At 36.5% G+C, this 12,120-nt stretch overlaps 2 protein-coding genes across 3 annotated transcripts; one reads left to right on the plus strand and one right to left on the minus strand.

Moving 5' to 3' along the window:
* The first annotated feature begins 6,429 nt into the window (after positions 1–6,429).
* Positions 6,430–8,745, plus strand: LOC130915989 (uncharacterized). Its single transcript, XM_057836309.1, has 6 exons — positions 6,430–6,583; positions 6,662–6,790; positions 7,046–7,186; positions 7,297–7,414; positions 7,822–8,003; positions 8,734–8,745. The coding sequence occupies exons 1-6, from the start codon at positions 6,515–6,517 to the stop codon at positions 8,743–8,745; spliced, it is 651 nt and encodes a 216-aa protein (XP_057692292.1). The 5' UTR covers positions 6,430–6,514.
* A 62-nt stretch (positions 8,746–8,807) lies between these two features.
* Positions 8,808–11,592, minus strand: LOC130916270 (uncharacterized). Of its 2 annotated transcripts, XM_057836867.1 has the most exons (8): positions 11,236–11,592; positions 10,651–10,829; positions 10,396–10,529; positions 10,050–10,197; positions 9,787–9,940; positions 9,599–9,693; positions 9,247–9,514; positions 8,808–9,025 (listed from the first exon to the last, which is right to left on the minus strand). In XM_057836867.1, exons 1-8 carry the CDS (start codon positions 11,422–11,424, stop codon positions 8,825–8,827), a joined length of 1,368 nt encoding a protein of 455 aa, XP_057692850.1. In that variant the 5' UTR covers positions 11,425–11,592; the 3' UTR covers positions 8,808–8,824. The 2 variants fall into 2 exon arrangements, with proteins under 2 accessions (XP_057692850.1, XP_057692851.1); XM_057836868.1 differs by lacking the exons at positions 9,599–9,693; positions 9,787–9,940.
* Between the last annotated feature and the right edge of the window lie 528 nt (positions 11,593–12,120).

Consider the following 12,120-nt stretch of genomic DNA (forward strand, 5'->3'; position numbering starts at 1 on the left):
AGGCCCGTCTCCGGTATGCCAGAGAGCATTTGGATGATCCAGAAGAGGACTGGGAGAATGTGTTATGGTCAGATGAAACCAAAATAATATTTTTGGTAGAAACACAGGTTCTCGTGTTTGGAGGAGAAAGAATACTGAATTGTATACGAAGAACACCATACCCACTGTGAAGCACGGGGATGGAAACATCATGCTTTGGGGCTGTTTTTCAGCAAAGGGACCAGGATGACTGATATGTGTAAAGGAAAGAATGAATGGGGCCATGTATCGAGAGATTTTGAGTGAAAATCATTGAAGATGAGACGTGGCTGGGTCTTTCAGCATGACAATGATCCCAAACACACAGCCAGGGCAACAAAGGAGTGGCTTAGTAAGAAAAATTTCAAGGTCCTGGAGTGGCTTAGCCAGTCTACAGATCTCAACCCCATAGAAAATCTGCGGAGGGAGTTGAAAGTCAGTAAAAAGCTTGTGAAGAGTTACAGAAAATGTTTGGCCTCCGTTATTGCCAACAAAGGGTACATAACAAAGTATTGAGATGAACTTTTGGTATTGACCAAATACTTATTTTTCACCATGATTTGAAAATAAATTATTTTAAAATCAAACAATGTGATTATCTGTTTTTTTCCCCCCCACATTCTGTCTCTCATGGTTGAGGTTTACCCATGCTGACAATTAGAGGCCTCTCTAATATTTTCAAGTGGGAGAACTTGCACAAGTAGTGGTTGACCAAATACTCATTTGCCCCACTGTATGTGTGATACATTATTGGAAAGCTTAAAAGCTCAATTTTCTGGGGGACTAAAAATTTTGAACAGGAGGGAATTACATAAAAAAAAAAAAAAAAAAAAAAAAAAAAAAAAATTAAACAGCAAAACCGTAACTGGAGGTGAGATTCTGAGAGAGCAGAATTAAAGACGCCATGATTTTAATGAGATATTATGGCGTACTTACCTCTTTTTGGTCCAAAAACATCATGTAGCATGTATCACAGAGTGTCAAGACACAGCTGTGAATGGCCACAGTCGGATTTTTGGGGGATTTTATGGGTGAAACATGGTAATATAACAAGGGTCGCGATGCAGAAATCGAAGACATCAAGGAGTGGTTGAGATGTTCATTTTCATACATTTACCCTTTTAAATGTTTTTTTCCAATTTTTCTTTGTTTTGATCGATTATCATCTAAAATATTGGGGAAAATGTGACAGTAACGAAAAAAAAAATACAATGAAGCGATAGTTACTGTATGAGGTTGATATCCGTGACTTTTTAACAGACGCAAATGTTTTTATTGTGAAGTCATTTGTTTAAAGGTTTAAAATATGCGAGTAAATAATTTTTTAAAGTCTTTTCTTTTTTTTTTTCTCAAAAACTATATATTAGACATAGACTATATTAGACTAAGCTAAAAATGATAGACATTTTGAACAATAAAAATAATTACTTACCTTCTTTTTATGGCTGTGTTGGAACAAAAGCAGTTGCTCAGTGTCTGTAAACGGGGGTCTCCAGGGTAAAAAGGACAAATTAATAATAGTTCAGAGGCTTAATGCATCTTGAAAATTCTATAGACATGCATAAATGCATATCTATCTATCTATCTATCTATCTATCTATCTATCTATCTATCTATCTATCTATCTATCTATCTATCTATCTATCTATCTATCTATCTATCTATCTATCTATCTATCTATCTATCTATCTATCTATCTATCTATCTATCTATCATACTTATCATTATTATAAAGACGAGCTTTTTCAGCTATGTCTGTGTTTTCTGCCAGATAGGTATTTTAATAAATGTTTTTAAGCACTTCAAATGTAATAATTATGATAAGTTTTAAACATGTTACTGTCCCACCAAATTATTTTTAAACAACAATAAAGTAGTAAAAGAAAAATGCTTGGCTTGATTAAATGCTTCACTGAGTGAGTCTACTCAAATCAGCTCGGCGCTGCCCACTTACACACAACGAGTAGCCACAGCAACTGTTTAACAAGTGAAACGATGATTGACGCATGCGGCGCTTCAGAAGTTCGTGACTCTGGCAAGATCAAACACATTCATCTGACAATCTTAGTTAACTTACTTTGAGCGAGATGGAGATGCCCCAATCGGCTCGGGACAGCTAATCTGTATTCATTTATTTATTTTTTTTAATTGACGAAAAATCCGAGGCATCACTGTACATTCCATAACATCTTTCGAATCAGAGATGTTTATTTTAACTGATTTAATTTAACTTGTTTTTTTATTAAAATAAACAAAACAAAAACACATGCCACTTTTTTTTTTCCATTTATATAAGAGTGTAACGATATACAAACTTTAACTTTCAAATTCTGTAAGAAAAAAAAAAGCCTTTTTGTTTTTCCTGTTGTACTGAACCCGCTCAGTATGGAATCACAGGAGTGCCAAAATTATTTGGAAATACAAAGACAACCAATAAAAGGGAATATTTACAAATGTAGTCATATAACAGCAATCAATAAAACTGAACATTTACAAATGCAGAAATGTAAAGACAATCAATTAAAGAGGACATTTACAAATGCAGTTGTATAAAAACAATTAATAAAAGACAACATTTACAAATGCTTTCCCAATCGTGCTTTTGGTTATTCTATTTTGTTATTGAGCATGCTTGAAGGCTGACGCTGTCTGAGAAAATCAAAAGCCCCGCCCATGGTAACGCCCTCGGGCGGGGCATTTCTTTTTCCGATTGTGTGATAGTTCAAGACGTTTTGTAAAAAGAAAAAAGCCCCGCCCCTAATTTGTCCAGCCTGACTAGTTGATGCCCGATCGCACGATACCTCACGTTGACTCAGCGCGGGACGCACCGGAAAAAGCGTCACAGACAGGAAATAATTACTTTTGGCGCCAAGCGCTAGTAGGCAACTGTCTTCGCAAGACGTAGGAAGTTGGTACAAGTTACAATGGAGTCCGCTACCCAGTCCAGCATAGCAGAACTGCTAAGGGAAGCGGCTGACAAGCTGGATGAAATGAACAGTGTTCATTCTTCATCGAACACGTCTCCAGCACGGTCGACTCCGCAAGCTGCGTCGCCAAGACCTCCCGTCGATGGTAAGTAGCAGACCGTTTTCCCAAACTATCGTACATTGACCTAATTGCAGCTGCAATATGTCCTTTCTTGTAAATATGTACTGTACATGAAAAAAATTGCGTTTGTGTGTTTTTTTTTTTTTTTTATGTGGTAAACGTTTTTGATGGGACAGCCTAGAAAACTTTTATTGTACCATAAATATGAAACTTTTGAGGTCTTTGCGATTTTTCGGGGGGAGAAAAGTGTCGAAGCATACAACTATCATCTTCTAATAAAATTCTTTTTTTGTCTCATAGCTGAGGTGGCAAGACTTTTCATGCCTTATCGGAGCACGTCAAGGGGGTCTCTCAATCCACGTCACCGGCCAATACCCCGAAATTTTGAGACAAGAGGAGCCAATGTGACGTCGTATTCGCACACATTCTGCTGTTTGAGCAAAAAGTCCACCACAATCGCCCCAAATCGCTACCAGAAACTGGAGCTATGTAATGCAGGCTTGGGTGACAAAAAAATTACTTTTCAAGGTAAGCTTATGCCATGGTCAATGACGACATATACATAAAACACTGCAATTTTTAGGGTCTCAGTAGTGTGTGATAACCCCAGGAGCAGAATTCTGCTCGTATTGTAGTTTAGTGAGGGCAAGAAATGAAGCGCTATAGAGGATGCTATTGCAGTAATGCAATTAATGGATTACAGTTTCATTGGCAGAAAGTGATGGACGAAGAAAGGGAACATTCTCGAGGGGGAACAGTGCTGTTCAGTAGGAAAATGCAAGAAAAAGAAATGTAGTTATGCCGATGTGTTTGGAGCTCTTCTGTCGTTTTCAGAGATTAAAGCACTTCAGCAAACAAGGCTGTTTTATAATACAATTAAAATAATGAACTATTAATGACTGCACTGAATTTAAAATATTTTTCACATATTTGATGTCATATATCAAAGAATATCATTTATTAATCATTTAGATAACTATTTGGGACTTCAATGGCTCTAGTTCCAAGAACAAAGGATGAACACTTATGTTTTTAATGTGCTTCAATCAAAAAATACAGTGCATCAGTTTTATTCATAAACTGTATTTTCTGTTATTTTGTCTGTATATTCTTTCATAGGCAAAGAGTCCTGCCCTGAATATTTTCATCAATGTCTGATTGGTGCATTTCGGAAACTGAGTGAGGCTGGGGGATTTGAGCTTCTCAGGATTCGAGGCGCCACACGAAGCCGAGAGTTGTCTCTCATTACCGGGTATTGTGTGAAATATCTGAAATCACCACAGGCAATGATAGGGCATGCTGTTATTTACATTCGGCCACTTCAGAAAAGCCTGAACATGGATAAAGTGAGTACTAGAAAGCATGTAAATGAAATGTTCATAAGACATTAAAAAATGTTAAAAATACACACTGAACATGTGGATTTCTGGGTATTTTTATCATAAAAATATCTATGATCACCTTTTTTTTTTTCTGACCACAGGAAGATAGTGAGTCAACCACAACTGGACCTCTGATTGCATGTCTCTCTTGTGGGATAGAGTTCCAGTTTGATGCAATCAAGGCGCACAGTGAGATTTGTAATAGGTAGGTTGTTATTAAGAAATCTCTAAATTACCATGTCTTTAATTGGAAACAATTCAATTGTTTTAAACTGATTTTAATATTTCACAATAGATACGTATACATTATTTTATTAACGGTCTACATAGCTTCTGTACATAATATTTGAATAATATTGTATATCATTTATTTTGATGTACATTTACATTGTAAGACAAATAGCATTCAAACATTTCAACTTGCAATTAAAGGCATTTTAGTCATTTGAAGATCTTATACTACCAATTAATTGTACTTGAGTAACTTATGTAGCTTTAAATGTAAAACTGTATTATTGTAGTGTTTACAGTGTTCCATGGTAAATTAGCTGTTATTACATTTTTTCTTTGGTCTTTTTACTGTATAAACCTTTTTCCAAATACTGTATAGCAGGGGTCTCAAACCGATTCCACAAAGGGCCGCAGTGGGTCCTGGTCTTTGTTCCAACAGATCCAAAACAGACAGTTCAACCAATGAGGTTTCTGCTAAAGTAAGCAGCACCTGACTGCAATTAACTGATTACACTTGTTAGACACCAGATTGGTGAAAAGGGATTGTTCTCGTTTGGTTGGAATGAAATCCAGTACCCACTGCGGCCCTTTGAGGACCGGTTTGAGACCCCTGCTGTATAGGCTCAAAATCTAAAATCCTGATGGTGCTCTCAAGCAAAATATGGAAGTGATAACATTAGATATAAGCCTAATCCCATATACCATAATATAATGTAGCATGGAAAGGATTTGGAACCCCTGGTTACTAAAACATGTTTTCTTTGTGTGTGTGAAAATAACTATTTCATGAAATGTTTTTTACAGGCATGAAGTTACAGATTTGAAAAAAGTTTCTTGCTTAACTTGATGCCTTTTTAAAGGACATTTCAGCTTGGAAAACCTTTTGCAAATAATTTCATCTACGTGTTTACTGGTTCACAAAAACAAATTCTGACCATGGTTGCCCAAACCTTTGCATGCACTGCATTTTGATCAAACTAAAATCTGTTTTACATCCTAAAGCACGACTGGAGCTGTGGTACAGGCAGGGCCATCTTCCATGTGTGACCCCCTAACAGTCCCACTGACAGCCAGCCCAGGGTCATCAATGCCTTTGATGCCGAGTGTAGCTTTGACAGAATCCGGCAATGGTTTGTGTCCATGTTTTATTACTTTACTATAATAAAATTATTAATATAACAGTAAAACTGAAAGTGTTTGATTTAGATTGGAGAATGGCTCATGATCCACTCGAGGCTGTAAAGCTCTTCAGACAAAGTGTAATGAAGAATTTTGGTGAGGAACTTCACTTCAGAATGGACCTCAGGGATTCTTCTGAGGCTAGGGATCGGGCCATAATCAACTTTTACAAACGACAGAATGTGGACTGGACTGCTCCTTTAACCTGTTCTCTTGAAGGTACAGCAAGTAATGTAGTAAGGCTTTCATTTGTGTAGTCGCTGGAATTATTTCATATTCTACTTTTTTGTGTTTCAAAAATAGGAGATGCTGCAGTTGGGGATGGCGTGAAGCGCCATTGCTTTTCACTTGTGATGTCCAGATTGCAATTTGGATTTGAACTAAAAATCGGTAAGTATTGCATTGTTTAGAGATAATTGTTATCCCTATAAGGACATTATATACAGTATTTATTTACTTCTGTAATTCTTTCAGCTGCTGGAAAACCCCTGCTGTTTGAGGGTGAAAAAGATCACCTGGTTCCTTCAGCATCTCAAATCTACATTGATAGTGACCTTTTTATGGTTGCTGGGCAAATAATTGGCCATTCATTCCTACACAACGGCCCTTGTTTAAATGGACTAAGTAAAGCTGTTGTACATGTGTTGGGTGGTGGAATGCCTGAAATGGCCTCTATTGATATCACAGACTGCTGTGATGTCGATGTCAGGGAGGCAGTTGAACTGGTAAAGACATTTTAACAAAGAAATTATATATTGCTTTGCAGTCACTGTTTTCTGAGGTATTTACTTTATTGTCAACAGTTGAAAGGGTCTACTGAGCTGACAGCAGATCAGAAGCGGTCCATACAGAGCGTGACAACAGGATGGGATCTTCCTGTTGCCACTGAAGAAAACAGGAGATGGCTGACTGAGAAAATTCTTTTTCATGCTGTAATATAATATCTTTTAAAATTCATCTCAATTATTGGTTTTGCAATTGTATTTTGGGGTAAATTTTTAAAACGCCATAGCGTTTACTATAATGTAATCACAGTCTCTAAAGGCCACTCTGTAATTTGCCAAACCCCCCCCCCCATAAAATGTATTACAAATAGTAAATATAGAACTAGTAATATATGCATGTGAAGTAAAGCATAAAAATATGAAATGATACAAACATGTCTTATAACATTTTTCTGCTTATAGGTACTTTCCAGGTCAAAAACTCAAATAAAACAACTACGAAAAGGACTCAAAGCAACAGGTGTTTTGGATCTGGTAACACAAAGACCAGACACAATGCAGTTGTTGTTTCCAAGAAGCTGTGCTGAGTTGCACTCACCACAAGTAGGTGTATGCCTATACTGTTCATCATCTAAACTAAGTATTAAGGTTTTTTGTAACCTTAATACTTGCTGTATTGCATTAGTGATATATATTTTTTATAATTTGTACAGCTACTTCTGGAACGCATAATTTGGCCAGCGGAGTCAGACAGTGATGACGACACTGATGACCCGAGTTTGGATGAAAAGTGCCGCATCACTGGATATCTGAGAAAATACATCGAAAATGGTAAGTTTTTAAACCAGACTTTTTAATTTTTTATGTCCTCTAAACTTTAATTGGCTTTGCAGATCGTTATTTTTATCCCAGCTACACTACATTTAATTACGTTTACCTAAGTGCCTTATTAAATGTATTTTAAAGTAAAAATTACAAATTGTTCAATATTGAACTTTACTGTTGTAATTGGATCTTCTCACTGAATTAAACGGCAGATGCTGGATGGATGGCAACATTATGTAAGAATGTAATTTTAAAATGAAATTGAGAAAGCATACCTTTTGAAATTTCAACAAAATATAGATCATGTCCTGCCTTTTTATTATTTGAATTTTCAGGACATGCAATTGCATGGATGGCATAAAATGTGCCTGACCTATGTACTTGAACTTACAATGACTAAAATTCTTTCTTAGCATCCTCACAATGTCTGCAGGAGCTTCTGAAGTTCTGGCATGGATGGGAAGTTCCTCCAAATAATCTTTATGTAGAGGTTGTACGTGGACAAATGCCACAATCGAGTACGTGTATGGAGACTCTTAGGCTGCCGTCACACTATACGAAATATGAAGATTTTTGTGAGGCTCTTAACGCCGCAGTTAGTTCTGTCCCAACAGGGTTTGGGCTTGTTTTGTTTAAAATTTTGAAGTTTTGGATTGTTCATTTTATTGTTCCCAAAAATGTTTTGTTGTTGCGTTTAAGTGCAATAAAAAGTTCTGTACCTGTTTGCTGCTATTTCCAACTGGATTTTTTTTTTAATGCATTTATAAATCGACAAGAGCATTTTTATGTCTTAAGGTGTTTAGAATGACATTAATGGAAAAAAAGCTGCTGAAAAAGTTTTGTTAAAATGTTTCAAAGTGCAATAAAAACAGTTCTGTACCCGTTTGCTGCTATTTCCAACTGGATTTTTTTTTTTTTTTTTTTTAATGTATTTATAAATCAAAAGCATATTTTTGTGTCTTAAGGTGTTTAGAATAACATTAATGGAAAAGTTCTGTTAAAATGTTTCAAAGTGCAATAAAAACAGTTCTGTACCTGTTTGCTGCTATTTCCAACTGGATTATTTTTTTATGTATTTAAAAATCAAGAGCATATTTTTGTGTCTCAAGGTGTTTAGAATAACATTAATGGAAAAAAAAGTTATGCTAAAATGTTTCAAAGTGCAATGAAAACAGTTCTTTACCTGTTTGCTGTGTCTTCATTTCCAAATAAAATTTTTGATATGCATTTATTATAAAGCTGCAATTTGTCACAAGAGCACTAACATTTTTAATGTCCTTTTAAAGGTGTTTGGAATGACTAAGAAAAGGATTTTCTCGTTTCAGTGTTTCTCTTAACAGGTGACATTCAATTCAGGACCAGAAAAAAAAAATCACACTACATTTATTAGGAGGTTTAATCTTTTTTTTTTTTTAATTAGGTTTGTAGAATTTCCTTAACAATGTACACCGTTTGCATGTACGCCTGTAGCGAAGCAGAGAGGGGGACTGCAGGATCGGGTAAAGATGCCACTTCGGCTTCTGTCAGCTGACGTGGAAGTTGTGCATCTGGTACAGTAACACCTTCTGTGTTTGAGGGGTGAGGTCCTGTCCAGTCGATGCCATAATCAGCAGCTACCTGCAATAAAAGTAAACAAGCCCTTACACACACACCAAAAAAAACAACATGTATGATAGCCAACATTTAAAAATGTTGGACCACAGGATCTAGACTGGTTAACTAGAAAATTACATTGCAAAATTACATGTATACTTTTAAGTCGTTGAAACATACATTTTTCCTCCTGGCTGCATAGTGTACATTCTGTCAAGTAGGAAAAATGCATTAGGGGTTCATACCTCAACTGGATCAGCAGTTTCGTCGTGTGGCTGAGTAAGCCACAGTTGCATAGGGGATTGCCCTCTTTCAGTCCTCAATCCATGGTGGTTCCAAGCTTCTTTGCAGGTCTGAAGATGCTGCTGAAGTTGAGGGACATAGATCCAGTGGAGAGCGAATAACTCCAGTTCATCGTCAGGGTTAAGATACCCTTCCAGTTCCAAATTTAAAAAGACTGTGTGGAACAAGTCAAGGACATTTCCATAGACATCTCTCCATAGTCTTTCAATTCTATTGATAAACCCAAACGGGGAAAAAAGTTAAACAACTATACATGATATTTATAATAGAAATAATTCCACAACCATGTATCACCTTTGATTATGGACACTACGACCAGTGATATGGGAATTGCGACCGCTTCCTCGATGGCTCAACATATAATGAGCCACAGCAACATTTTCTCCACCCTACAGGAGGTTGTTTTAAAGATAGGTAAGAAGAAAAATAATCTTTAGTACTTTTGTTTTCTCAATTCAAGAGGTAAATTGATTTCGCATTACCTTATCAGATCTCACACGAGATGGTAAACCATACTGACCAACAGCTGACAAGAAACTGTCCAAAACAGTGGTGGATTTGTTGTCTGTGGCTGCTGCTATGTAAACAATAAACCTGCTGAATCCATCGACTCCTGCATGTATCACTATTCGCCATCTACAGAAGTCAAAGAGAATACATGTTGCAGAATTACTGAAGAAATATAGTCAAAGGACAGTTTGACTCAATAGTTGAAACAGAAAAAAGAAATGTAAAGAAAACCAACCTAATTAGTTTATGGTTTCCATCGATGTGCCATAAACTGTTTGGAGCAGGGACCCTATACGCTCTGCGTTTCAACACATGCATTGATAATCGTCGTGCAAGAGTACCCTCAGGATCTACTCTTCGTAGTGAGTTTTGGACCCGATATGCTGTATCAAATACAAAAAAAAAATTACAGGTGGATTATAATGCTAATGTTTGTGCTTAGTATTCTTCTAGAAAAGATGGGGGATGGAAAGGGAAACAAATATCCAAGAATATGTTTAAAATCCTAAAGGCCATCTTCCAGCGTTTGCGTTATGATTAGTATACTTGAAATATTGTCAACTGTGTACATTCACACTTACTCTGTATTTGGACACCCTGTGATTTCAGAAGACCATGGATCATCCTAATCCCCGCTCTGGGATTATGCCTATGGATCTCCCCTATCATGACATCAAGTTCCTCGTCCCCCAGTGTAGTATACAAATCTGACATCCTTTCAGGAGATGGTACAATAGTTAAAATGTAAAAAATGACAAACCCATTGTTAGTCACAATAACATAAGTAAATAAGGCAATGGTTGTTAAATTTACAATATGAAACACAAAATACTCACTTCAAGCCATGTGATGCCATTCGCCGTCTTATTGTTCTAACTGAAACTCCAAACAATTCAGCTATTTTGGCAGCTGGTAATCCTGACAGTATGTAGGACTCCATTATGTCCACGGAGACTTCAAGTGAAGGTCGACCAGGTACTGATGGTTTACGTGCAAGTTTTAGCTGCATGCGTACCTGTGACATTAAATAAGGAAAATAATTAGATTTAATCGCATTATTGGCAATATAAACAATGTCTACAACATAAGAAGACTAAAGTTGGTTAAAAAGGCTCACTACAATAATGAAATAATTATGTATTTAGTCTTAATCTCCTATTACCGTATAAAGTCACACCTTCCCCATTAGCACGGGGGCTAATCACATTAAAATGCCGAATAATAAAGATTCAACGCTTTTCTCTCCAACACTTGCCTACTTCAATACGTTTTAACTTTGACCTGCATATAAATATAATTAAACGGATACAATTAATGAAATTGAGTATTTCTTTGAATAGACTAGCGTACAAACGAATGAATTTAATCTGTGTCACATTCATATTTTAGGTTTAGGCTGATAACATAAAGGTGCTAACTACCTCCGCCAGGTTCTGCCACACGATCGGGTCGACGTCGGCGTCGGTCAGCGCAGATATTTGGCCAAGACTTTCAATAACATCCTCCACCATCCATAAAATGTAGGCGGGTTCTACATTTTCCTCCACATACCTTGCTATTGTTAAAAGTTGCTGCCGAACACCTTGCCTTAAATCCTCTGCGTTGTCCATTTCTAACGTACGACCTTTGGTTGATTTGTTCTTCTCGTCGTGTAGTTGACGTCACTTGGTTTAAGGTCGTGGTGAATCGTGCGATCGGGCATCAACTAGTCAGGCTGGACAGATTAGGGGCGGGGCATTTTTCTTTTTACAAAACGTCTTGAAATATCACACAATCGGAAAAAGAAATGCCCCGCCCGAAGGCGTCGCCATGGGCGGGGCTTTTGATTTTCTCAGACAGCGTCAGCCTTCAAGCATGCTCAATAACAAAACAGAATAACCAAAAGCACGATTGGGAAAGCATTTGTAAATGATGTCTTTTATTGATTGTTTTTATACAACTGCATTTGTAAATGTCCTCTTTAATTTACTGTCTTTACATTTCTGCATTTGTAAATGTTCTGTTTTATTGATTGCTGTTATATGACTACGTTTGTAAATATTCCCTTTTATTGGTTGTCTTTGTATTTCCAAATAATTTTGGCACTCCTGTGATTCCATAGCTCAGAACCGTGAGCTTCGTACCGAATTACGAACTGAACTGTGACTTGTGCTGATGTAACCCCAGTTAAAATAATTACATTAAATTACAATAAAAATTGAGAAAATAAGTAATAAATAAACCACCAAACAAGTGAGTCATTTGCATATTAAGAGTGATTAAAAATGGTAATTTTCTAAATAATTAACATTTATAAATATTGAATA

Source organism: Corythoichthys intestinalis, chromosome 5, assembly GCF_030265065.1.
Source record: "Corythoichthys intestinalis isolate RoL2023-P3 chromosome 5, ASM3026506v1, whole genome shotgun sequence".
Lineage (NCBI taxonomy): Eukaryota > Metazoa > Chordata > Actinopteri > Syngnathiformes > Syngnathidae > Corythoichthys > Corythoichthys intestinalis.

Coding starts and splice junctions, on each gene's coding strand:
- LOC130915989 (XM_057836309.1), top strand. CDS start 6,515: ATGCCTGAAATGGCCTCTATTGATATCACAGACTGCTGTGATGTCGAT. Junction 6,584..6,661: donor TCAGGGAGGCAGTTGAACTG/GTAAAGACATTT, acceptor TATTGTCAACAG/TTGAAAGGGTCTACTGAGCT. Junction 7,187..7,296: donor CTGAGTTGCACTCACCACAA/GTAGGTGTATGC, acceptor TAATTTGTACAG/CTACTTCTGGAACGCATAAT.
- LOC130916270 (XM_057836867.1), bottom strand. CDS start 11,424: ATGGACAACGCAGAGGATTTAAGGCAAGGTGTTCGGCAGCAACTTTTA. Junction 10,530..10,650: donor ATGGCATCACATGGCTTGAA/GTGAGTATTTTG, acceptor ATCTCCTGAAAG/GATGTCAGATTTGTATACTA. Junction 9,026..9,246: donor AAACTGCTGATCCAGTTGAG/GTATGAACCCCT, acceptor CTTTTATTGCAG/GTAGCTGCTGATTATGGCAT.